The sequence below is a fragment of the Phyllobates terribilis genome, unplaced genomic scaffold (genome assembly GCF_046119375.1).
Source record: "Phyllobates terribilis strain yellow unplaced genomic scaffold, ASM4611937v1 Scaffold_2__4_contigs__length_985480577, whole genome shotgun sequence".
Lineage (NCBI taxonomy): Eukaryota > Metazoa > Chordata > Amphibia > Anura > Dendrobatidae > Phyllobates > Phyllobates terribilis.
Window position 1 is genome coordinate 369,965,640 of NW_027362762.1, and position 27,328 is coordinate 369,992,967.

General features: G+C 44.5%; 1 protein-coding gene across 13 annotated transcripts in view; it reads left to right on the forward strand.

Annotated features, from left to right (window-relative positions):
* The window catches only part of DMD (dystrophin), a 3,940,859-nt gene that overhangs the window by 3,152,890 nt on the left and 760,641 nt on the right, over positions 1-27,328 (forward strand). For all 13 annotated transcript variants that reach the window (XM_073664716.1, XM_073664719.1, XM_073664714.1 and 10 more), the window contains 2 exons: positions 15,923-16,043; positions 25,507-25,775. In XM_073664716.1, the coding sequence (XP_073520817.1) occupies positions 15,923-16,043; positions 25,507-25,775 (390 nt within the window). The remainder of the gene's footprint in view (positions 1-15,922; positions 16,044-25,506; positions 25,776-27,328) is intronic.

A 27,328-nucleotide genomic window follows, 5' to 3' on the forward strand; every position in this document is an offset into this window, starting at 1 on the left:
AGAGCGGATGAGGCTAAATTCAAATTAGACTATTCACATGTATCTTCCTTAGAAATTTGATTTTCAGATACGTTATTCTCCACTAATTGAATGTTCCTTATTATGCTCTGGTTTCTTTCTAGACCTTAACGCATAATAGACATAAAATGTAAGAAATAAAAAAAATATTTATACTCACTTTACTGCTCATCTGTCCAGCTACTCCGATCCTCACCATCACCCATCTAGTCCTAATTGCCGCCACTAGGCTGGGACTTTCTGATGAGCCCCGGGATGTTTCTGCACAAGCATACGGAAAGTTATGACGTCATGTCATGTGCCATCCTGGGCCTCATCAGAGCCAGACCTGAAGTCCTGGCTCACCGTTAAGAGACTGGGATTCAGTACTCACTGCAGTGATCAGAAGATGTGATGAGGACTGGATGGGTGAATGTGAGGACCATAGAGGCCAAAGAGGTGAGATATAAAGTGAGTATAAGTTTTGGGGGGGGTTAACCCTTTGATGGCTTTCTAAAGTTTCGCTAAATGACCAGTGGCTGCCATTTTTCTGCATCTGCGTGGAAGCGAATGATGAAAAAAATCAGCATTTTGGCAAATGCACTTGAATATATTTGCTCATCTCTAATGGGTATGATCTTTAATAAGGGCATATAATACTCCATTTTTAAATTATATACATGGAGCAGCAGTGTGGCCATCTTTAGTCAGGGTATTACGCTCATGAGTACAGTGAAGCAAATTCCTCAATCACCCCTCTGGGTAGACAGACCAAACCGGTAACCAATTGTTTTCTTGTTCATTGGTTTATTACTGATTACACTGTATATATGAAGATACATGAGACACTATCAGTCTCTTACCTCTCATGCAACTGCACTAGAAGGCAGTGTAACAAGTAGGTTCATTTCTTTGTAATTTGTTACCCTCTTCACCCTCACTTAATTGGACCACTCCTTTTCAGCACTTTAGCTCACATTGGTACAGGCATTGCTAGTTTTGTCTTACTATATATAATAATCATGTGATTCACCATTGGTATATACAACCCCAATTCCAAAAGAGTTGGAAGGTTGTGTAAAATGTATAAGAGAACAAGAATGCAATGATTTGGAAATCTCTTATAGCTATATTTTAAGATACGATACGATACACTACCGAAGGAAATTACAGTATCAGTTCCATTTTATTTACAATGGAGCATAAAACACATATCAGAAGTTAAAAGTTATACATTTTTCCATTTCATTTGACAAATGATAACTAGTTTAGAAATTGATGACAGCAGAACATTTCAATAAAGTTAGGACATGGTTAACAAAAGGCTGGAAAAGTAAGTGGTGCTAATGAAAAACAGAGGGAGGATGAATTTTCAAGTCAAATGGTAGTGTATAAAGAGAGCATGTTAGAGAGGTAGAGTCTCTCAGAAGCAAAGATGGTCAGAGTGGTTAGAAGTTCACCAAACTATGAACAACTGCAACTAAAAATCATTTAACAATTTCAGAAAAATGTTCCTGAGCTTATTAATGCAAAGATTTTAAATATCTCCTTATGTACTGTACATAATATCATTAAAAGATTCAGAGATTCTGGAGAAATCCATGAGCACAAGAGACAATGACGATGGTCAATATTGGATAATTGTGATCCATGGGTTCTCAGGTGGCATTGCATTAAAAACAGGCACGAATCAGTCATCCTAATTTCTGCAGGGGCTCAGTTAAATATTGATCATGCAAAAAAGAAGCTATAGACATACACAATATAGAAACACATGTCTTTCCTGGGCCAAAGCTCATTTAAAATGGACTGAGGCTAAATGAAAAACTATTCTGTGGTCAGATTAATCAAAATTTCAACTTCTTTGTTGAATCCATGTTCCCTTCAAAAGAAGAAGAACCATTCAGCTTGTTATCAGCACACAGTTCTAAAGCCTACATCTCTGACAGTATGGGATTGCTTTAGTGCCTATGGCATATGCAGCACATGTTGAAGGGCGCTATCAATGCTGAGCAGTACATGTGCTCCCATCCAGACATTTATTTCAGGGAAGGCCTTGCATATTTCAGCAAGGCAATACTAAACCATATACTGCATCCATCCCAAAAGCATGGCTTCACAGAAGAAGACATTGGGTGATGAACTGGTCACCTGCAGTCCAGACGTTTCAACAATAGAAAACACCAATACAACATCAACATGAACATAAAACATTTGATGTATTAAGAAACAAAAAATCCAGCAAACAACTCCCAGGACTGTTGAACAGACAGAACCCTACATGAGATAAGAATGGAAAAATATTTATCTCTAGAATCTCCAGAAATTGGTCTCCTCACTTTCCAGACTGTTGTAAAAAGAAGAGGAGAAACTACACAATGGTAGATATGGCTCTGTCACAGCTTTTTTGAGATGTGTTGCTGCCATCAATTTCTAAATGTGTTATTTTTTTCAAATAAAATGGACAAATGTTTAACTTTCACCTTCTGATCTGGGTTCTATGTTTTCTTGTGAATAATATATGTCTATAAGAGATTTCCAAATCATTGCATTCATTTTTCTTTACATTTTACACACAATCCCAACTTTTTTGGAATTAGGGTTCTATATTGTTCTCATCAATATCCATTTATATTTTGAATTTCTTTACTCCTTACATAGGGGGACTGAGTTGAGGTTCAGTGCCTACATGTCACCTCTACTAACACTATTGGGAGAGCAAACTTGGCTTATACACAGACTTCTGTTACTGTTTCTGCACTATACATTAACTTCTGTTCACACTGTCATTTTACTTGCCTTTTAAACAAAGACCTGGAGGAAATTATTAATCTGTGTTCCAACTAATCCTATACATTGGGGTTTTCTATTGTAGGTTCAGTCACTTTTAAGATCTTGAATAATTTTACATGAAAATAATCATAATCGATCTTTGACAGACGCTATTATAAGTTAATAGTGTACATTAATTATTATTTGGCTCCATTGCATACTATATTTGCTGACAAATAATCATGTCCTCTGTTTACAACAAAACCAATGATACCAGTATGAACAGAGTCTTGTAATCAGTCAGTCAGGTTTCTGCTGGTTTTTTTGCTTGTTTTTTTTTCAGCTTTTTAAATGTCTGGAATAGTGCGTTATGAAATATTATTGTGACAGCCACATAACACTGGAAATAAAGCCTTATAGCACCCAATCATTAGGGATTTAATTGACTTTAATATTCTTTGGAGCTCAATACCACTGTTGGATGTAAAACATGTTCTTTGTTACGAATTGTGGTTCTGTGCTCTCACCTAGAAATGGAGCAGGTCCTGTGCTACATTATTCCGGTCGCAAGTGCCGCCATTGTCCTGACCCTGGAGGCAGAGTTATTATGCGTGCAGGGAAATGGTCCTGACGCACCCCTGGGCCTGTGTCGCGCAGCGTTGCGCACGCGGGAGCTTACCCGGAGCCGGATCTGTTGAGGGTTGTAGTCTCGTGGCGGTGACCCGGTCCGTGCCCAGGGAGTCAGACTAAGTGGCGCTGTATTAGCGGTAGATGTTGTACGACTACGCCACCCGTTGAATGCAGCGAAGGAGCTGCCGCTGCAGGGCAGACCGCTGAGGCCGGTGGTAGGATTGTGCAGCGTGATAGTATCACCCCCAACGGGAAGGGTATGGCCTCAGGGCAGCCGACGTGGATGATGGGGGTAGCAGGAACCACTCGGAGACGGTACGGTGTAGTTCAGGGTCTTTACTGGTGACAAAGATAGACCCTCCCGGAGTACTGCTAGCGATTGGGGCCTGGTCAGTCCTTGAGCCGATGGGATCTCCCCTGGCCAGGCGGAGTTGTAGGCCTCCCAAACTAACTGTACTCTTCTGGCTACCTTGTTAGAGGTGGGTATAAGTAGCCCACGTCCCTGAGTGTACCGTGTGGTGCTCACCCGTATGGCCGGTGACTCGGGGCCTTCTAGTAGCTTCCGCTCCACGACGGCGGTGCTGGTCCCACGCGTGTGACCGTGCCTTCGGGTTTCTTGGCCAGAGGACCTGAAATCCCCTGCCGGTCGGTTTCTGCTGCTGGATAGGAGTTAGTCCCCACAGCCTCGGACTCCGGGTCCGGTGATAGCTCCTCAGTCAGGGCGAGCTCTGCAGCTGCCGGCCCCTGACTCCTTGTAGCACTGCGCCCACAGAGCTCCTGATGTTCTTTTCCTATATCTGCTTCTCTTCTCTGTCTCTACTTCTTCTCTACTCACTAACCCTGCCTCAGCCCTAGGTTTATATAGGGGAAGTCCTTCCCCTCCCAGGACTGGGCAGGAGGTGTGGCATGCACAGGATCCCTGACCAAGAGACCTCCCACCTGCTCTCAGACATAACATTGCCGTTACTGTGGAAACCAGACCCCTGGGGTGCCACATTCCCCCCTAGTGAAATTTAGTACTCCGGGACTAAACATATTTTTAGAAAAACATAACAAGGTATAAACAATAATAATACAATAAGAAAAACACATAAAGATGGTTACGGCGTGTCCGCAACCGGGTGCAGTCTTTGAAGAAAAGCAAGGTGTCCATTTCACCAAAACAGGGAGACGTAACCAGGTAGGGGTCTGTCCTGCCCCGAGTCCTTAACAGTCTTTAGTCCATTCCTAGGTTACGCTCCAACCATGTACAAGGATTCCCGGTAAATCCACCAAGGACTCCTATAAATAACTAGAAACACATAATTATACACAAGCAACAAGAAAAACAGGTAACCACAAATAAGACAATTTATACACTTCAAATCCTCCAACGTGCGGGTAACTGGCCTCTAGTGGCCCTAGTGGACCTACGGAGCTGACTGTCTAGCCCTGAACTACAGGGTGTAGGAGCTGTCAAGGGTAAACTGGGCAGCTGTCTACCGGCTCTTTGGCTCACTAGGGGTACGGCAGGCTCACTATAAGCAGAGGGTTGATCCTCCTGTTCTGCTTGTGTGGAGTCTTCTGCCTCCTGGACCGGCTGCTCTTCCAGCTCTACCTGTTGCTCCGTAGGCACTTGGGATGCTGGTTGGAGGAACGTGAGGACGGGTACCACAACTGCACCATTGACTTGAGTCCAGGACCGAGGGAAGTCTCCGAGCACAGTACTAACCATATCTTCCCTTTCCTCTACGGGTCGATGGTCTTCTTGTTCCTCTTCATGGTTCCGTAGCTGTTCAGGACACTTCTTCAGGTGATCCCGGGATACAATGGCTATGGTCTCCCCTCCGTCTTTACTGATGGTACAGACTTTCGGGTTCTCGTGGCTTGAGGGCAGTACGGTGTACGGGTCCTTCTCCCACTGGTCGTCCAACTTGTGGAGCCGTCTTTTCCTCTTCAAGACCTGCTCTCCGGGTACCAGGGGAACAGCGGGAGCATACTGGTTGTAAGTTTTCTCTTGTCTTTCCCTAGCCTGACAGAGACTTCGCTCCACGCTCTCCTGTACTTTCCGGTACTGCTGCTGCCTCTCTGTGTCCCAGTCTGCTTCTGGTGAAGTGTCCTCGGGTGTCAGGACTCCCATTTCCAGGTCAACAGGTAACTTACCAGGTCTCGCCCTCATTAGGTAAGCCGGGGTACAGTTGGTGGAACCTACCGGGATGTGGTTGTATAGGTCCACTAGATCGGGCAGCTTCTCAGGCCACAGACTGCGTTCTTCCAGGGGCAACGTTTTCAGGAGATCCATTACCACCTGGTTCATTTTCTCACAAAGTCCATTAGTTTGCGGATGATAGGGTGTCGTCCTTATCTTCCGGCAGCCATACAGATTGCAGAATTCCTGGAAGACCTCCGCTTCAAAGGCAGGTCCCTGGTCCGTCAGCACTTGGTCCGGGTACCCGTGTGGACGGCAGAAGTGCTGCTGGAAGGCTCTAGCTGCTGTTTGAGCCGTTAAGTCCTTAACGGGGACGACAACCAAGAACCGGGAGTAATGATCCACAATGGTTAACGCGTAGACGTAGCCACTTCTACTTGGGGTCAGTTTTACATGATCCAGGCTACCAGTTCCAACGGCTGCCGGGTGACGATGGACTGCAGGGGAGTCTTCTGGCTGGCACGGTCCTTCCTTCTTAGGTTGCACGGGCCACAGTCTCTGCACCACCTCTCGATGGTTCCCCTCATGCCTACCCAGTGGAACCGCCCACGCAGCAGGAACTCCAGCTTCTTCCATCCGAAGTGTCCAGCCCCGTCGTGGTATGCCTCCATCACCATGGCTGCGTCTCTCCATGGCACCACTACTTGCCAGATTAGTTCATGCGTCCGGGAGTTAACCATTCTGCGGCACAACTTCCCCTTGTAAAGGAACAGTCGACTCTTCTCAGCCCACAGTTGCTTGGCTTCCTCCGGAGCGTCTGGGTCAAGGCGAGCCTCTGGCCGAGTCAGCATCTCCTTTACCAGCCGGACGGCAGGGTCACTGTCTTGCGTTTCCTCCCAGTTGTAGTGAGGCAAGGGGTTAAACGTAGCGGCTTGCTTACTCCTTACCCGATGGGAATACTGTATAGCCCCATGACGGTGGAACGCGGGGAGTTCGACTTCTTCCAGTCCCTCTGGATCTTCTCCTACGTCCGGTAGGTTTGGCATCCTGGACAGGGCGTCCGCGTTGGTATTGGAGCGTCCTGCCCGGTATTTGATTGTGAACTCGTAGTTGGACAGACGGGCCATCCATCTCTGCTCTAGGGCACCGAGTCTTGCCGTGTCCAGGTGTGTCAACGGGTTGTTATCCGTGTACACGGTGAACCGGGAAGAAGCGAGGTAGTGCTTAAAGCGTTCGGTGACTGCCCACACCACTGCCAGGAACTCTAGCTTAAATGAGCTGTAATTCTCAGGGTTTCTTTCGGTGGGTCGCAGTTTTCGGCTAGCGTAAGTGATTACTCGTTCTTTCCCCTGCTGGATCTGGGACAGTACGGCTCCTAGCCCGATGTTACTTGCGTCGGTGTAGAGGATAAAGGGCTGGCTGTAATCAGGGTACGCCAGGATTTCATCCCCCGTGAGGGCCATCTTCAGCTGGCGGAAGGACTCTTCTTCTAACTTCTCCCATTTGAAGGGCGGCTTCTGGTTCTTGGCCTTCCGGGACTGGCCTATCAGGAGGTCCTGCATAGGAGCTGCCTTTTTGGTGAAACCGGGGATGAATCTGCGGTAATAGCCTACCAACCCGAGGAACTGCCGCACTTCCTTTACACTGGAAGGACTTGGCCATTCCTTAATTGCGGTGATCTTATCAGGGTCGGGAGCCACTCCGTCAGCGCTCACCACGTGTCCCAGGTACTGCACCTTTGGTTTCAAGAGGTGACACTTGGAGGGTTTTACCTTTAAGCCGTAGCTTGCCAGAGCTTCGAACACTTCCGCCAGGTGTTTCAGGTGGTCCTCATAAGTCTTGGAATATACGATGACATCGTCCAGGTACAACAGGACCGTCTCGAAGTTTCTGTGGCCCAGACAGCACTCCATTAATCGTTGGAAGGTTCCCGGTGCGTTGCAGAGTCCGAACGGCATGCAGGTAAACTCGCTAAGTCCCATCGGGGTGGTGAATGCGGTCTTCTCCCGGTCCGCCTCTGCTACAGGAACCTGCCAGTACCCGCTAGTGAGATCCAAGGTAGAGAAGAAGTTAGCAGATCTTAAAGCAGCCAAAGACTCCTCTATCCTTGGTAAGGGGTACGCATCCTTGTGTGTGATACGGTTAATTTTCCGGTAATCTACACACATCCTCATGGTGTTGTCTTTCTTTTTGACTAAGACTAGTGGAGCTGCCCAGGGGCTACAGCTATCCCTGATCACCCCAGCCTCCTTCATGTCCCTAAGCATCCCCTTGGCGTGTTGGTAGTGTGCAGGGGGTACGGGTCGATACCTCTCTTTTATGGGAAGATGGTCTCCCGTGGGGATGTGGTGTTCTACCCCTTTGACTCGCCCGAAGTCTAACGGGTGTTTACTAAACACTCTCTCGTACTCTTGAACCACCCGATAGACTCCCTGTTTCTGGTGTGAGGGAGTGGAGTCAGTACCCAAATGTAGTTGCTGACACCAGTCCTTCATTGTTTCCTTAGAGCCGTTACCTTCCTCCGGGGAAGATGGAGGCAAGGGTTCTACGGACTGTATGGAATTTTGATTGATGGTATACAATTTGGCTAGCGTGGCATACTGGGGCAGGTACACTTCCCTCTTCCCGATATTTATTATGCGAACGGGCACCCTCCCATGGCGTACATTGACCACCCCCCGTGCTGTCAAAATGGTGGGCCTACTGTCTGAGTAAACTGGTTCTACCATTGCCTGGTAATCTCTACCTCTCAAACCAATAGCTGCCCAGCACCAAATCATCATTTCACTTTTTGGGGGCATGGCAATAGGGAAAGGGTCACACATTCTTACGCTACCAATCTCACCACCGGAGAGTTCTATCTGTTGCCGTCGCATCAGTGCCTGGATCTCTTTCTGGAGCACTCGCTGCTGGCCGGAGCTGGCGTTCTTGGCAACCTGTTGTAAAAGGAAAATCACCTCTGCAAGACAATTTTCAATTACATTAGTTCCTAGAGTTATCTTTGGGTGACTCTCGTGTTTATCAATGTCTACAATGATCAGTCCCTGTGCTGCCAGTTCGACTCTACCGATTTTAATGGTCACCTCTTTAAATCCAATCTGTGGCACGGGCTGACCATTGCTGGCGATGATACTCAAGTCGTCGTCAGGGTAGCGGGTGATATCCGAGTCATTCCAGTACTGCTTGAAGAGCACATACGGGATAGTGGTGACCTGTGACCCGGTGTCCAATAGGGCACTCATAGGGATGCCATCCAGTACCACAGGCAAGACTGGACGTCCTCCCACATATCTGTCGCACCAGTTCGATGGGCCTGATGATCTTTTTCCTGGGGGTTGGCCCTCTACCCCAGGTTGTGCCAGTTTAAAGGACAGTATCTTGCCATATGTCCGGGTTGATTGCAGCGGCGGCAGATGGGTTGTCCGTCCTCGTTGTATCGGTCGCTGGGTCTTCCTCTGGCCGGTGGGGTCCTCCTTGGTCGACGCCACGGGATGTCCTCCGGTCCGGATGCCAGCTGGATCTTCCCTGGAGTGGAAACCTGTAAAGACTGCACAGTTCGGGTTAGCGCAGCAATGCTTTTAGCTAGCTCTTGGACCTGATGGTGCAGGTCTGGAGTCGGGTCATTGTTCAAAGCCTGCGCATCAGCTCCCACAGGCCCTGCCGACAAGGGCGCCGCCTCCTGGTGGTAAGTGGTAGTGGGGCGTCTGTGGGTCACAACGCCACCTGGTGCTGGTTCTCGGAGCACCCGGATGGCTCTGTCCTTGAACTGTGCAAATCCCAGATGAGGGTCCTGTAAGGCCATTGCCCGCAACTGGGTTCGGTGGGCATTGCAATATAAACCCTCTATAAATTGTTCAGTCAACAGCCTGTCCTCGTCTCCCATGCCGTCAGGGTCGGTCTGCTTAATGGCTCTCAGGGCCTCTTGTAGGTTCAGGGCATAGTCCCTTATACTCTCATGTGCCCGCTGTTTGCACCCGTAGAATCTAAGCTTGATCTCGGCTGAGGTGCGGGTATCAAAGGTGTCCCTCAGCCGGGTTAGTATCTCTGCGACAGTCCTCCTCCCAGGTGGCCAGGACTTTACCTCCCTTTGGGCTGCCCCGGTTAATTGGGCCACCAGGATGCTCACTTTTTGCTCCTCTGTGAGGGGATACACCTGGAAGAGGCTATCCAACTTTTCTCTAAAGTCATGCAGGGTATGTGACTCCCCTGAGTACTGGGGTAGCCAGGCTGCCCCCGGGATATAGGGCATGGTGAAAGGCATGACCGCAACAGCGGTGGCGCTGGCGGGGGTTGAAGCGGTGAAGCTCTCCTCCGTATCCGACATCCTTCTCCCCCCTAGTGGACCGTGGCCTACCTTGCGATGATCCTCTTCCGTAGGCCGCAGCTCCGCAGTGGATCGTCAGGGTTGAGGACCTTCCGTCGCGCTCCTGTGACGTCGGCGTCTGCTGGGCTCCTTCCAGGACCTTACGCAACGTCCGGACATGAGGCGGGGCTTCAGTTCTCGCGCGCTTTCGGAGTCCACGCCCCTCTTCTTCCCGCGCGGCGTCCTCAAGATGGCGTCCAATGGCGGGAAAACTCCACGTATGGCGGGAAGAAGGCTGAAGATGGCGCCGGATGGCGGGAAAACTCCACCGATGGCGGGAAGGAAGCGGAAGATGGCGCCGGATGGCGGGAATCTTCACCACAGGTAAGTTTGAACAGTCTTTTTCAGGCACGCAGTACCCGGTGGTTGCGGGCACGAAATCCTGCCGACTACGCCAAAAGTTGACGCACCCCTGGGCCTGTGTCGCGCAGCGTTGCGCACGCGGGAGCTTACCCGGAGCCGGATCTGTTGAGGGTTGTAGTCTCGTGGCGGTGACCCGGTCCGTGCCCAGGGAGTCAGACTAAGTGGCGCTGTATTAGCGGTAGATGTTGTACGACTACGCCACCCGTTGAATGCAGCGAAGGAGCTGCCGCTGCAGGGCAGACCGCTGAGGCCGGTGGTAGGATTGTGCAGCGTGATAGTATCACCCCCAACGGGAAGGGTATGGCCTCAGGGCAGCCGACGTGGATGATGGGGGTAGCAGGAACCACTCGGAGACGGTACGGTGTAGTTCAGGGTCTTTACTGGTGACAAAGATAGACCCTCCCGGAGTACTGCTAGCGATTGGGGCCTGGTCAGTCCTTGAGCAGATGGGATCTCCCCTGGCCAGGCGGAGTTGTAGGCCTCTCAAACTAACTGTACTCTTCTGGCTACCTTGCTAGAGGCGGGTATAAGTAGCCCACGTCCCTGAGTGTACCGTGTGGTGCTCACCCGTATGGCCGGTGACTCGGGGCCTTCTAGTAGCTTCCGCTCCATGACGGCGGTGCTGGTCCCACGCGTGTGACCGTGCCTTCGGGTTTCTTGGCCAGAGGACCTGAAATCCCCTGCCGGTCGGTTTCTGCTGCTGGATAGGAGTTAGTCCCCACAGCCTCGGACTCCGGGTCCGGTGATAGCTCCTCAGTCAGGGCGAGCTCTGCAGCTGCCGGCCCCTGACTCCTTGTAGCACTGCGCCCACAGAGCTCCTGATGTTCTTTTCCTATATCTGCTTCTCTTCTCTGTCTCTACTTCTTCTCTACTCACTAACCCTGCCTCAGCCCTAGGTTTATATAGGGGAAGTCCTTCCCCTCCCAGGACTGGGCAGGAGGTGTGGCATGCACAGGATCCCTGACCAAGAGACCTCCCACCTGCTCTCAGACATAACATTGCCGTTACTGTGGAAACCAGACCCCTGGGGTGCCACAGTCCCAATCTTGTGGAGCATCGCATTCTGGTGTTGTGGGATGTGTGAGGATGCAGGACGCTCTTGTGTCTGGTACTGAGCAGTGGTGGGATTATGCTCAATTAGCTTCTGAAGCTAGTAGAGAGTGGATTTCTGGAGATGATTGGGAGGTAATCAACACCTGATCATTAGGTGGGCTATTTAACCCTGCTCCCTGCTCAGTCCTTTGCTGTTTATTGCAGTTTGCAGTTCCCTATGTGTTTAGTGGTGAGTGGTGCTAGCATTAGGTTTTGCTATATTTTTAGGGGTTTTCTCATTTTTTCTTCTGGTTTCTTGCAGAGATACTCACCTGGTCCTCGACTAGGCACCAGATGCCTTACCAGACACCAGCTGTCTGGCGACAGTGGGTCTGGGAAGGGCTCTGCCAAAGTCTCTCTTCCATTTACTGGGAGCTGGGTGAAGACTATTCCCAGCCCTCAAGGGCTCGCCTATCTGGGCAGCTTGTGCCAATTGCATCTGTGGCTGCGCCTTTGCTGGTTTGGTGCCAGTCTTGCTGGCTCCCTCTGCAAAGCGCATAACATTCTTGAGATATAAGAATTATCTTTAATTCCATGTAGATTTGCAGACCAGAGGTTTTGCACTTAATATAGAAGGAAGAAAGCTTTGCAAGCATATGAAAAAAAAAACACACAGCAAAAATGTTGCTAGGCCGTCAACTTCTCAGTGAACCAAAATGTTTATTCTTCATGTTTTGGAAATAAAAGTTCATTACTACAGGCAATACCTTCATTACCCAACTTTTCATATATGACCCCTAGAGTCATAGTCAATAACAAAGATGATTTATTTTCAATGTGAAAATTTAAGTAATATAAAATTCTGATGTTTCTCACGTCAGTAGAGAAATATACTCAGCAAAATAGTTGGAATGATATTTTAACAGTATGGCCACATTGTCCATGTATTGCACTACACTTCAAAGATATTTTTTATGCCAGAAGTTAGCAAGGTTCATCCTTTCTCAGCAGCTGTACACAGAAAATGAGAGGTAAAAATGCAATGCACACAATAAATTTTAATCACCCCTTTCCTTACATTTGCGTTGCCTGCATTTTTTCCTAATGAATTGCGATGTATTTTAGTATTTGGAAACGAAAAGAACAAAAAGTAGCTTCACAGGTAAGGAGGAACTAAAGCATGGTAAAGGCACACACATGTAACAAACTCCATTTATACCACTACTTTATTTAATCCAGAATGTAAAAAAAAGTTCTTCAATACTATTTTTAAACGGGTTGTCCCACAAAGTACATTTTAATTAATAGATCTTGGAATAAAAATAAGTTCCACAATTGGATGAGTGTAGAAAAATGTTCCTTTGCTTAGATAATCTTACAAATGTGTCCCTGCTGTGTACTGAGTATACAGGCAGGACAGCACAGGATCACAGCTAATTCTTTCCGTGAGGTAAAACATTTTCCTGCCTGTTTAAAAGCTGGCAGGTAAAAGTTTTACTTCACAGAAAGAATCAGCTGCAATCTCATGCTGTCCAGTCTGCTATTCTAAGATCTATTGTTTAATATGTCCTTTGTTCGTGGGACAACCCCTTAACTGTGGACAAATATAGTAGAACTGAGCTTGCTAATTTGAAAAAATTCTGGTTCTCTGTTGTATTTGATAGGACTACAAATGAATTACTGTGTTACTATATTATTTATATGTACAAGCTTTTTGACATTGGTTTGAAGAGATATTGTAGCTTTCAAGCCTCTGTCACTCCAGCTCTATTCCCTGCCCAGCAATACCTCCATGTGTTCATGCGAAACAGCGTTGGCTGATGGGTGAACTGTCTACCCAATACAGTTTGCATTTATTTAAATAAAAACGGCACTCATTTTTGTCAACATCGAGCGCCGCTAATTTTCTTTTACGATTATGAAAGTTATCTATCTTTTAGCTGAGTACCATTGCATTTGTGCTGGACACCTGATCAAGGAATCCTTTGTGGATCATCAAGTGGATTGTTATGGACATCCAATTGGATTAATGCACCTGTTTCTGAACTTTGCCTGAAGTGAGGAGCTTGCAGTGTCAGTGAGGAATTTTTTTCCTTTATTTGATGGCTCCTTTGCCTTAAATCACACAGCATAGAGGCTGTGAGTAAAGCAGGAGTTGGCGGCACTGGGCGGGTAATAGCCTGGAGTGACAAAGGCTTCATATCTACAGCATCATTTGCATATCAATTCAAATGCTGATTTCTCAGTAATGAAGGAACTTTAAGGCTGGGTGCCCACGATGTGTTTTTTAAGTGTTTCCGCAGTGGCAAAAATGCTGCAGAAAATCTTAAAAAACGCATTGTAGAAGGCCTGCCATGTTCCCCAATGATAACCCGCATGTGCTGTGCAGAATTATCATTGCGGAAAAAAACGCAGCACTACCAATTATTTTGCGGAAGTGCTGCGTTTTCCCCACCATTGACTTGCATTGAAACACATGGAATACGCATCACTGCATCTGTAGAGTCTGGAGGACAGGAGACTCTCCTCTGAACCCGAGTACCATTGAACCTGTAAAAAAAAGAATAAAATAAAAAATAAATATTATATTCACCTTCTGATGGCCCCCGCTGCCCTTGTCTTCCCTTGCCGGCAGATCGCGGTGGACTGAAAGACCTGCGCTAACGTCATAGTCATGTGACAGCAGGTCCTTCAGTGTAGTGTACCGCAAGCTACCGCCAAGCCAGGACGGAGCGAAGCAAGACTGCCGGGGCCATCAGAAGGTAAGTATAGATTTATTTTTTTATTTTTTACCATTCTTTAACGTCACACTATATAAATCCATGCCGTTTGCATGGATTTATATAGTGTGACCAAGTTGACAAGCACTTTCCAAGTGATGCTAAAATCGCCGGGAAAGCGCTTGTCAACCCGCATGCGGAAATGCATGTGAACAATGCTTCACATCCGCATGTCCCTGGCAGGAAAAATGCATGTACAATCCGCATGTACAATCCACATGCGTTTTTTCTGCCAGGGAGATGCAGAAACACTCAGGAAAAAATCTGGAGCATTTCTGCATCGTGGGCACATAGCCTAAAGAGCTACATGCACATATAAATATCTTGGAGAGTGAAATCCAGCTGACACATTCCCTTTTAAGGAATTGTTCCCTTTCAATAAAATTTCTGTACTGGCTTTAGTTTCCCAAAAAGAACAAACCGTGCATTATTCTCCTTCCCCAGCTCCACCAGCAAGTCTCCTCTGCTGTTGTCAATGTCTGGCATTGGCTGCACTGCTGACATAAAGACGACAGCACAACAGCCAATCATTGAGCTCAGTGTCTCTGAACAGTATGTTCTGTCTACACAGGAATGGCCCCTCTAGAGCCGCTGGGCTCATTGATTGGCTGCCACACTGTCAAAGTGACTGTGCCGTAGCCAATGACAGACACCAGAAGCATTGTCAGAGACTTGCTGGTGTACCTGGGGAAGGTGATTACAGAACTTTTTTCTAAGGCTTTTTTCCCACGTAAGTAGTCTTTGCATTTTAATTGCATATATGAAAGAAGCATTTTAATTGTGTTTTTATTTTGTAACACATAAAACATTTTTTTTCTCTTAATGTTTTCCAAAGCTTGTAGAGGTGCCCCAAAAAAATGCCTGAAAGAAACACATATACTCAGAGCATACTGAAGTCTGAAATTAAAAAACTAGAAATTCTAAAACTCAGCACAAAACACCCAACATGAAAACACTTTGCATGTAATGCATTGAATAATGCACTATAGACTGTATGGTAACTCATGGCCATATAAAAACTCTAATAACAAACTCCCCAAAAATCAACAAAGCTATATTTATGGTACCCTATTTGTGGCTGACCATGGTGTGCAAGAGAAGCAAGAAAATAATAACTTCACTTTGCTGTGTGTTCTTTGTGAATAGATATTAAAAGGGTTGTCCACTACTTGGACAACCCCTTCTCATCTTCTCATGACCCATGTTTGGCTCCATTAAAATAAAAAAAGCTTGTACTCATCTCCGGTGCAGGCTACGCTCCAGAAGTGTTGGCACTCGCTCTCCCGGGGCTTCCATGAGGTTGGTGTGTCATGTGAGCCCTGCATCCAATCAGAGCTGGCGTCACTGTTTCCACCTCCAGATGTAGAAGTACTGTAATTAACAGGAAGTGAGCGGCCAGCCAAAGCTCTCACTTCCTGTTAATTATGTATACATTTGAAGGTGGAGACAGTGATGCCAGCTCTGATTGGATGCAGGGCTCACATGACATAACAACGTAAAAACCGGAAAAGTAGGATGGGTTTTAAGTCTCTGGTTGAATGAAACAAGAATGTTTACTAATTAGCAGCGGAACTACAAAACCATTTTATCCACTGTGCCAAAGTGAGAATTATCAGAGAATGTGACCATATATACTTAGGTAAATGTAATATACTGAGCTGTACACATTGATACCACTATCAGTGGATCTAAAGTGTTTGGGTACTTATTCATTGCATTATTATACTTAAGACCTTTGACAGCCCTCGTGTAGTGATGCTCCACATACACCCATTTAGCGCTTACTTAACAATTGTACATCTAAGATCATTTGTTTGAGCTTGTGACATAGATGATTTTATTTTTTCTTTCTTATAGGCTTTCAAGAGGGAGGTAAAATCCAAGGAACCTGTTATCATGAGTGCACTTGATACTGTGCGTATATTTCTGGCAGATCATCCCTTTGACGGCCTGGAGAAACTGTACCATGAGCCGAGAGGTAATTGAATTGAACACAGCCTTGTAATCACATATTGATGAAAGGATCATGATGTCTTAGAATTTCATGAATTTTCACAACAGTCATCTCTTTAAATGTAAAGTGATAGCTTAAAAACCACCAGGTACATTCATAAGTATGGAGCTCATCTCCTTAAATTGAACTTGCTGTCTGTCAGCTCGTGTTTTTTTCCAGCTGCGTGTTCATCATTTTAATGTGTGTTTTGGTCAAGACCTAAAATGAACTAGTATTGTCCCCGAGCAATGCATGAAAATAAGAGTATTGACCTTTGCTCTAAATGGTTGCCCCTCAAAAGCCCCGTTCTCCCTCTGCACTGTTATATGAAGTAGAAGATTTAGTGAGACAATGCTTGAGCTAAAATTTATGGCTCATGATTTCCTCAAAGGCAGTATATATTTCATTTTCAGGTTTAGTGAATGTCCTTTCAGGTTAAAATAAGTCTTCCATTAGAATCTCTATTTTCTAATAACTTTTGAATATCAGAAATTATTCATGACATGTAGAGAAATATAGACAAAGTCATCTTTGTAATGGCTGATTTTCCTCAAAGTCTTCTCTACATCGGCTGCGTTTGTAATGTATACTACCACAATAACCCATCTGTTTGTCTGCTAGTCTATGGCATACTTATTTTAAGATCAATTTCAAGGAGAGAAATTAGCAGTGTTATCTGACCGATCATTAGTGATGAGCGAACGTGCTCAGATAAGGAGATAACCGAGCATGCTCAGGTGCTAAACGAGTATCTTCGACGTGCTTGTATATTATGTTACGTCTGCATGATTTATGGCTGTTAGTCAGCCTCAACACATGCAGGGATTGCCTGTTTGTTAGGGAATCCTCACATGGGTGTGGAGGCTGTCTAACAGCCGCAAATCATGCAGAAGCTGAGACTCGAACATAATATACAAGCACGCCAAAGATACTTGGTAAGCACCCGAGCATGCTCAGTCAACCCCTTATCCGAGCACGTTCGCTCATCACTAGTGATCATATTTACTCATTCAGGATTACCACTACTCCCACCCCGTAACAAGTGTTAGTAGACTGCCTCTCATAAACAGTTTTTCTACTAGAGTGCCAAAATAAATAGCAACAACCAATTTTCTCTGATAAACCCTGAAAACTTCAACTTCTCCGACTTCTGACCAAGATGGTAAATTCACTGCTGCCAATCTGCTCTACTTTTATTTCCTGTCAGAGAAGTGCCAATCTAGTTCTGAACTTAAAGGGGTATTCCCATCTCCAAGATTCTATCCCAATATGTAGTACGTGTAATAATATTAATCTAAGCAAATACTTCAATCAGAAATGTAGTATAGTTCTTCTGATACGCAAATAGAAATTGTTTTAATTTACTAAAAAATTTTAGCTATGAAGCCCCTTTGTTTCGAGAGTTATCAGCCGTAAGAGAAAAGGGGACTGGCATAGTTAATAAACTTATCCATCCAGCCAGCCAGTCACATTTATCACATCACCTGCAAAGAGAGGAAAGAAACGTTTTTTGCCTGTCAAAGATCTAGCGCAAAAGTAAAGCTCTGGGGTAAAAGGGAAAAGGCCTGAAATCAGGACATCGGTGCAGATTTCATAAGTAAAAGGGTTACAGCACAAATTAAAAAAAAATCTATTCCTGTGGGTGGGCAGCACTTTGGATTTTTTTTTTACTTTTTATTATTTCCTCTTTTAGTCATAGATAATATGTGCATAAGTGCATGCATTAAAGCAGTTAGATATTCATGTCACTTCCAATTTCCAACACTGTTCTGGTTCTTTGCTGACACAGTAAATTCAAGTCGATTGAAGACATCTTGAATAAAAACTCACAAAAATATCATGGATTTTTTTAGCATATTTATTTATTTGTTATAGACTGTAAATTTACTGAGATCTACAAGTGGGTTATTCTAGTTTATAGGGTTAGTCCTGCTCTGCTCACTTCTGCATTGAGAGGTGAACTGAGTAGGTAACACCACATCTACTGTTGCTGCACTTGCAGGCTGGTTTCATTAGAGGTTTTGCATGAATCTTTTAAAGCCTAGTCTACTAATAATAAAGCAGTTCAGAAATAAAATGCAGAAATAAGAAGTGATAACATAGAGCCACAAACAGTGAAGGTCTTCTCTAAGTAATCCTAACGATATGACTTCAAACTCAAGAATTATCTAAATATCTAATATGATAATACGGTGTATTTTCTTATAGTAAACAGTATTGAGTTTATATTTCCAGCGCAGTTAAGATTGTGAACTCTGAAATACTTTCATAGATTAGGACTAGAGATGAGCGGATCGTTTGAAATTCCAATTCACCAGCTTCACTGAATTTTCCGCCAAAATTAAATTTGCGGCAAATAAATTTGAGCAAATCCACAATTTTTTTGTGAATCAAATCTTAAAGTGTTTGAATTCCTGTAGAGCCGCAAATTTGAGGAAATTCATCTCGAACTCGACCCCATATGAATCAATCCTTCAATTCTAGTTAGAACCAATAAGTTCACTCTTCACAGAAGAAAAATTAAGTAATATGCACATCCTGTTAGAACCTTGCTCTTAGGTTTTTTTTCCTTTGCTGGTCACATGACCTTGTTGGCCTATTTAAGCCTGCTCCGCCCTTCTGGCTTTGCTGGACTTCATTGTATATCTACTTTCTAGCTAGCCTGTGCTCTGTGTCTTGCTCTGTTAGTTTGCTTGGTCTACGGACCTCTTTGTTCTATATATTTTGTTTGTTCGTCTGTCTGCTACTATTTCTGTTAGGAGGTGTCCCATATTCCTCCCAGTCCTTAGTACTTGTAGGGATTCCTTCCCCACATCTATAGGTCTCCGTACAGACTAGCTTAGGACTTTAGCAGGTCTGATCGCAGGATCAGGTCCCCTGTTACATCGTAGGGATTCAGCTGAGTTCTATCGTAGGGACAGATCTCCTCTCTTTCCTTAGCTCTGGTAGCAGAACATAACAGTAAGTCCAGCCAGCAAATTCTCTAAGGAAAGATTTTTCTGTTCCATCATGGTGTCGGTTCAGGATTTGGTTCATCGCCTGCAGGGACTCTCTCTGGAGGTGGCCGAGCTCCGTCAGCACGTGAGTAACTGTCCTGGAGCACATTTCTTGGAGCCTAAGGTATGTTTGCCGGATTTATTTTTTGGTGAACACCGAGAATTTTTTTTATTTAAAAATGTTTGCTTATTGTATTTTCGTTTGAGACCTAAGTCCTCTGGGGATGAATCCCAGCGCGTAGGGTTCATAATGTCACTTTTGCGCAAAGAGCCTCAGGAGTGGGCCTTTTCTTTGCAACCTAGTGATACATGCTTCAGATCAGTGGATAGTTTTTTTTCTGCTTTGGGACTATTATATGATGATCCTGACCGTGTCGCATCAGCTGAGACTGAGTTGAGACGTTTAAAACAAGGATCAGGTAATGTGGAAAAATATTGTACTCATTTCCGTCGTTGGTCTACTGAAACAGGGTGGAACGATTCTGCTCTGAAAAGTCTATTTCTTGCTGGGCTCAGTGAAAGGGTTAAAGACCTGCTAATTGCTTATCCTACACCTGAAGATTTGCAACAGGCTATGCAATTAGCTATACGGGTGGATAGAAGACTGCGTGCAAGGGTTAATGAGAGCAAATCCTCTGCTATGTCAGTTTCTGGTTATGAGAATGTGTGTACTAACAGTGGTGAACCGATGGAGATTGGATCGGTGGCACCTCGCTCTCAAGAAAAAGACCGTCGATTTTCTGAAGGCTTGTGTTTCTATTGCGGAAAATCTGGTCATTTGATTAAAGGTTGTGAGCTTCGTATGAAGAAAGAAAAAAAAATGGTCAGTCACGCCCGTATTGCCTGTTTAAATTCCAAGGGTGTATTTTTAGCTGCTTCCACGATTGCTCAGGAAAAATTTATGGAATTTCGGGTTTTTGTTGATTGCGGGTCTACTCTGAATGTAATTGATGGGGGATTCGTGGAAAGACTCAATTTAAAACCTGAACCTTTATCATCCCCCATTGCTGTGGTTTCTGTGGATGGTTCCCCTTTGAAGAATATTACTTTCAAGGTCTGTGAATTTCCTCTCACTATTAATGGTGTTCACCATGAGAAATTGGATTTGGTAGTGTTGAATAACTTGCCTTCTCCAGTAATATTGGGATTGCCCTGGTTAAAATTTCACAATCCTGTACTGGATTGGTCTACCAGTGAAATTAAATCCTGGAGCCATAAATGTTATGACAAGTGTTGTAACGGGCGTATTGCAGCTTTGGATAGGGGAGAATTGCCTGTTCCTATTCAGGATTTTTGGAGAGTTTTTTCTGAGAAGGAATCGCAGGTTTTGCCTCCCCATAGAGACTATGATTGTTCTATTGAATTTGTCCCTGGAGCGACTCTTCCTAAATGTCGTTTATTTAACCTTACTATTCCTGAGAGGAAGGCTTTGGAGGAATACATACAGACAAGTTTGGCCGCCGGTCACATTAGGCCCTCTAAGTCTCCTGTGGCGGTTGGATTTTTTTTTGTAAAAAAAAAGGACGGCGGTTTACGTCCTTGTCTGGATTTTCGTGAGATTAGCAAAATTACTGTACGCAATCCTTACCCACTGCCATTGATTCCTGATCTGTTTAACCAGTTAATGGGGGCCAAGTGGTTCTCTAAAATTGACCTTAAGGGGGCATACAATCTGTTGCGCATGAAGGAGGGTGACGAATGGAAGACTGCTTTTAACACTCCTGTGGGTCATTTTGAGAATCTGGTTATGCCTTTTGGTCTTACTAATGCTCCTGCATTTTTTCAGAATCTGATTAATGACATCCTTAGACCTTTGATCGGCAAAAATGTGGTTGTGTATTTGGATGACATTTTGATTTATTCGCCGGATCTGGAGTCTCATTGGCGGAGCGTGCATGAGGTATTACAGTTATTAATGGACAATTCGCTTTTTGCTAAGCTGGAGAAATGTGAGTTCGCTGTACAGAGAATTAGTTTTTTGGGCTACATTATCTCCAGCAAAGGTTTTGAGATGGATCCGGTTAAGGTTCAGGCTGTGCAGGAATGGCCTAGGCCTATTGGTTTGAAATCGATACAGAGGTTTTTGGGTTTCGTCAATTACTACAGAAAATTCATAAAAAAAATTTCTAGTATTGTCAAACCTCTGACTGATCTCACCAGGAAAGGTGCTGATGCGGTTCAGTGGTCTTCTGAGGCCATTGAAGCTTTTGTGTATCTCAAGGAGAGGTTCACCTCTGCTCCCATCCTTATGCAGCCTGATGTTACTAGGCCGTTTTTGGTTGAGGTTGATGCTTCCTCTGTGGGGGTTGGCACAGTATTGTCTCAGGATAACGGGGATGGATTACATCCCTGTGCCTTTTTTTCAAAAAATTTTTCGGAGACTGAACTGAATTACGATATTGGTAATCGGGAATTATTGGCTATTAAACTCACATTTGAACACTGGCGCCACTTCTTGGAAGGTGCGGAATTTCCCGTTCAGGTTCTTACGGATCATAAAAATCTGATATATCTTGATGCTGCCAAGCGCCTGAATGCCCGTCAGGCTAGGTGGGCACTGTTTTTCTCGCGGTTTAATTTCTCCGTTACTTACATCCCTGGTACTAAGAATGTTAAGGCGGATGCCTTGTCTCGCAGTTTTTCTCCCATAGTCGGTGCTGAGAAAGAGGAGAACATTTTACAAGAAGGTGTTGTGATAGCTGCTTTGGACTCCGTTTTGGAAAATGAGATTCTTAATGCACAGGAGAATGCCCCTTCTAACACTCCTCATGGGAGGTTGTTTGTGCCTGGGACCTTTAGGAGAGATTTGTTTGTTGAGTGTCACGAATCTCGGTTGGCAGGTCATCCCGGAATCTCTGAGACCAAGAGACTGGTGGGTCGCAGTTTTTGGTGGCCTGGATGGCAGAAGGAAGTCATTAAGTGGGTGCGTCAATGTACTATATGTGCTAGATCTAAGTCCTCACATACTCCTGCTGTGGGGTTGCTTTGTCCTTTGGAGGTTCCCAGTGCTCCTTGGACACATTTGGCTATGGACTTTATAACTGACCTTCCCCCCTCTGAGGGTTTTACTGTCATCTGGGTGGTCGTGGACCGTTTTAGCAAGATGTGTCACTTGGTTCCCTTTGTCAAACTGCCCTGCGCTAAAACTCTCGCTAAGGCCTTTGTCAAGGAAATTGTCAGACTTCATGGCGTTCCTACTGACATTGTTTCTGATAGGGGTCCTCAGTTCGTGGCTCGTTTTTGGCGTGCCTTTTGTGACAGGTTGGGAGTTCATTTATCGTTCTCGTCCGGATATCATCCTGAATCTAATGGCCAGACAGAAAGGAAAAACCAGGATGTTGAGCAGTTCTTGCGTTGTTTTGTGGCAGACAATCAAGAGGGGTGGTCTGAGTTTCTGCCACTTGCTGAATTTGCTCTGAACAATCATACATCTTCTTCTGCTGGTTGTTCGCCTTTTTTTTGTTGTTCTGGGAGACATCCGTCGTTTGGGTCGTTCTCCAAGTTGGGATCTGCCGTGCCTGAGGAGGAGAATTTTTCCGGTGATTTGGAGAGAGTTTGGACGGATGTGCGTGGTAATCTTCAGGAGGCCAACAGAAAATCTAAGGACTACTTTGATAGGAAACGACAGGAGGTTTTGTTCGCTGTTGGTGACATGGTTTGGTTGTCCTCTAGGAATCTGCGGTTGAGGATTCCTTCTAAGAAATTGGGTCCCAAGTTTGTAGGGCCCTTTAAGGTGCTTCAGGTTGTCAACCAATCTGCTGTTAGGTTGGAGGTTCCTACCTCCTGGAGAATTAATCCGGTATTTCATGTCTCTCTGTTGAAAAAAGCTGTTGTATCGGATTGTGACGCCTCTGCCTCTGTTCCTCCGGTGGTGGAGGACGGGGAATATGAAATTTCTCGCATCCTTAACTCTAGACTGTATAGAGGTAGTTTGCAGTATCTTGTGGCCTGGAAAGGTTTCGGACCCGAGGATAACTCTTGGGTGAGGTCGGATGATGTTTCCGCGTCCAGACTTATCAGAGCGTTTCACAGGAGATTTCCTGATAAGCCTGGTCCTAGGGGATCCGGAGGATCCTCTTAGAAGGGGGGGTACTGTTAGAACCTTGCTCTTAGATTTTTTTTCCTTTGCTGGTCACATGACCTTGTTGGCCTATTTAAGCCTGCTCCGCCCTTCTGGCTTTGCTGGACTTCATTGTATATCTACTTTCTAGCTAGCCTGTGCTCTGTGTCTTGCTCTGTTAGTTTGCTTGGTCTACGGACCTCTTTGTTCTATATATTTTGTTTGTTCGTCTGTCTGCTACTATTTCTGTTAGGAGGTGTCCCATATTCCTCCCAGTCCTTAGTACTTGTAGGGATTCCTTCCCCACATCTATAGGTCTCCGTACAGACTAGCTTAAGACTTTAGCAGGTCTGATCGCAGGATCAGGTCCCCTGTTACATCGTAGGGATTCAGCTGAGTTCTATCGTAGGGACAGATCTCCTCTCTTTCCTTAGCTCTGGTAGCAGAACATAACACATCCATCATATCTACATCATGTCTCTTACTTTATTCAGTTCAGTCTACATATAAAAACAACATGGAGAAAAGTGTCAAGTCATTTTCAGTGCCCCATCATAGATTTCCAAAGACTAAAAAATGTAAAGCCTGCTCACATAGTTCTGCCAACAAGATGTAATTAATTGTTGACGCCAATGATTTCCAGAAAAAAAAAAAGACGTAAATGTGCAACACAGTGTTGGCAGGTGTTTAACAGCAATATGCCAGTATCTCAGAACGTTCTCTAGCATATGTTCAGAAACTTTGTGACTTCATGCAATATGAATTGCTTCACACGGTGATTACCACCCATCCATTATGTATCCATTATGTCACAAACAATAATTAACAACATGCCAGTCTGCTTTGTCTGTGTGCGGTCTGTGGCTAGCAAAATTAAAGATAATTTCCAGTGCTCCATCAGAAAGGGTTAGAATGCCTCAATAGGGATCAAAATATCTGCATAATAATATTAAAGTAAAATTATAGTAAATCAAAAGATTTCTTCTGAATAGTTACAAAAATAGAATTTAAACATTGCATTTGAAAAAAAAAAGCCTAGAAAACTCACGGGAAACGTTTTTTTCAGAATTTCATTATTATACAGGAATAAGAAAATTTATGGAAGTAACTGACTCACAAATTCTAAAGAAATTAATCTGAGGTCAATCTACTCTAGATATAATTTGTAATATGTTTCTAATCTTCAGTGGGGACTGATGCAGAGCTCCTAAACCCTACATTCATACAGTCAAAATGATATGATCCTGCCCACTTGCATCAACAACTAGTTAGTTGTTTTTTCAGTTTATTGTATGAATTGTATGCATTGAGCTAAGTTATTGTAAAGTGGTGGGTGCAGATAGCCACGTTCATTTAATGAAATTATATGGCCCTGATCCATGAAAGTAATTACTGGCATAAATAAAATCATGCTGAAAAATCTCACATTTTTTGTGCAAAGTGGAGTTGCACCAAAATTATGAGACTTTTGGCGCTTTTAGTTTTAACCAGCTCTGGCAAAATGGGTGAAGCATGGGCGGGATTGGGGAGTGATTCCAAAGCTTGTCTACTTAGTGACAAACTATTAGGATAGGTCATCAATTTCTGATCAGTTCGAGTCTGACACCCAGCACCCCACACCGATCAGCTGTTCTTGGTGTTGGTCGCCGACTGTAAAGGCTCAATTGCGAAGCTGCTCCATCTTCTGATAGTGGCCACGACTGGGTATTGCACATCCGCCTCCTAGTGAGTTGAATAGGAGGCGGATGTGCAATACTCAGCCGCTGGCACTATCAGAAAAGATGGAGCAGTTCTGCAATTGAGCATTTCCAGCCATCGGCCACTGCCGCTGAGACAGAGAACAGCTGATCGGTGGGGGTGCCAGTAGTCGGACCCCGACCAATCAGACATTGATGACCTATCCTAAAGATAGGTCATCAATGATAAAGTAGTGGACAACCTCTTTAAGTTAGAACCAGTATGTTTTAGAGACATTTAAGTGAACCAGAGATCAAAAAGGAAAAACAAATAATTGGGAGAAGAGTGCTTCACTGGAAAAGCCCTATGCATTGAGAAACCATTCTATACAATAACATTACTAGGAAACCTAATTTAATTGATACAGATTAGCACATACACTTTGTAGCTTCCAGAAATCTAAAATTTGTAGTAGGTCAAAGTTGCACTTTTATTATTCAAAATTACATTCTTGCATTTTAGAATATCATGGCTGTTACTTACATTCCTTATATTATACCTTTCATCTTCTGTATTATTCAGACCTTTTGATACAGTCTGTATGAATTCTCGTTTAAATTAGTTATTCCCTTGATGGAGATTTATGGTTGGACATGTATTGTAAAATGGTAATTGTAAATTACTTTTCATGCTAAAAAAATGTTTCATTTTCCAGAGCATCATGGAGAAGAACAGACCAAGAATGTCAGCAGGATCCTGCAGAAGCAGGCTGATGATGTAAGAACGGAGTGGGACAAGTTGAACGTGCATTCAGTTGAGTGGCAGAAAAAATTAGATGATACACTTGAAAGACTTCAGGAGCTCCAGGACGCAATGGATGAACTGGACCATAAACTACGTCAAGCAGAGGCCATGAAAGGGTCCTGGCAGCCAGTGGGAGATTTGCTGATTGACTCGCTACAAGATCATATAGGAAAAATCAAGGTCAGTTCTAAGAAAAGTTCACAATAAATATTGGATTTCTATTTCAGATTATCAGTTACAAAAGAATAGGCAATGAGATTGCACTAATACTCAAAATCCATATGTATCTCCAAATATTAAAGAGTTTGTTTTTCAGTGAACCTATTTAGAAATAAAAATTTGGTTGTTAAAGTGGGTACAGTCATTGGGTAAATCCTTGCAGAGCAATCTAAGCAAAAGTAGGTAATGTGCAATGCAGGGCCTGCTGGGTAATGTTTTGGGCCTGCTTGGCAATGTATTTGGACTGCTTGGCAATGGTTTGCACCTGCTGTGTTTTGCACTGCTTCCTAAGACTTTTATAGGTAAAAAAGGGGCAGATCTTTCAAATGTGTCTAAAAAAATTTTTATTTTTTATCCATAGCTTTTATATTTTACCCATACCTTTTATCTTACTAGAGCAGTTTTATCTCTGATTGCTAATTCTTGTTTTAGACATTTTCGTTAAATGAGGCCCCATGTAGAAGTTTTGAGAATATTTTAATGGCTAAATGTTTCCATTGTTCCTGACAAGTAATTGCCTACAGACATATGCCACAGAATAGCCACGATACATGTTCACTCATCATCAGTTCTATGAGTTAAAGGGGTTTTCCATGCTCACCAAAAATTATGCAAAAAGGTATAAAAGGCATAAACTAACAAAAGAACCTTTACTTATTTCCCCTGCCACTCCAACACCAGTATTTCAATATCTGTAGCCAGTCTCTATTTACTTCCCTGCAAGAGGTCTCATGCTGCAGCCAACTACTGGTCTCTGTCTGGTGTCTGGTGCTGTACATTCCAGGACCCCATAAGGTCAGTGATTGGGTAGATAGCAGATGACTGATACAGGAAAGTAAACAGATACATAGCAGGTACCAGGGAACAGAAATAAGCCATCAGCTCAAGACCGGTTCACATTCAGGAGTCTCTTTCTCAAGTCAACCCATGCTTTCAAAAACAGCTGAGTATGAACCAGCCATCAGCTGACTGTTTGTATCAGTTATGCCATCACTGCTGATGTATCTCTTTGTCCAGTAAATCGAGGAATTAGATTTGCATTCATGATTATACATTCCATTGGCGTTTTCTCACATTCATGCTATGACTTCTTCAACAAGTAGGGACCAAAGCTCAGTGTTTTTTAACCAGGGACTGGTTATACATGTACCATCTAACCATCATCTTATGGCTATGCAGAACTAACTTACTAAAGGTGTTGTCCGGGACATTAACATAGATGGTCTATTCTTATGATAGATCATTAGTGGCACCCCCACCAATCAAGTGATCAATTACAGAGCTGCACAGCTCCATCAAAAGAATAGTGGCCATGGCAGGGTACTGCAATCCACCTTGTATTGCTATAAATAGGGGGCGGATGTGCAGTACCTGGCCACGGTAACTATACAATCAATGGAGCCATGCTGTGCGGCACCATAACTGAGCAGTTCTGAACGACATTGTGAACAGCTGATCGGTGGGATGCCAGGTGTTGCACTCCCAATGATCAGACATTTATGACCTTTCCTAAG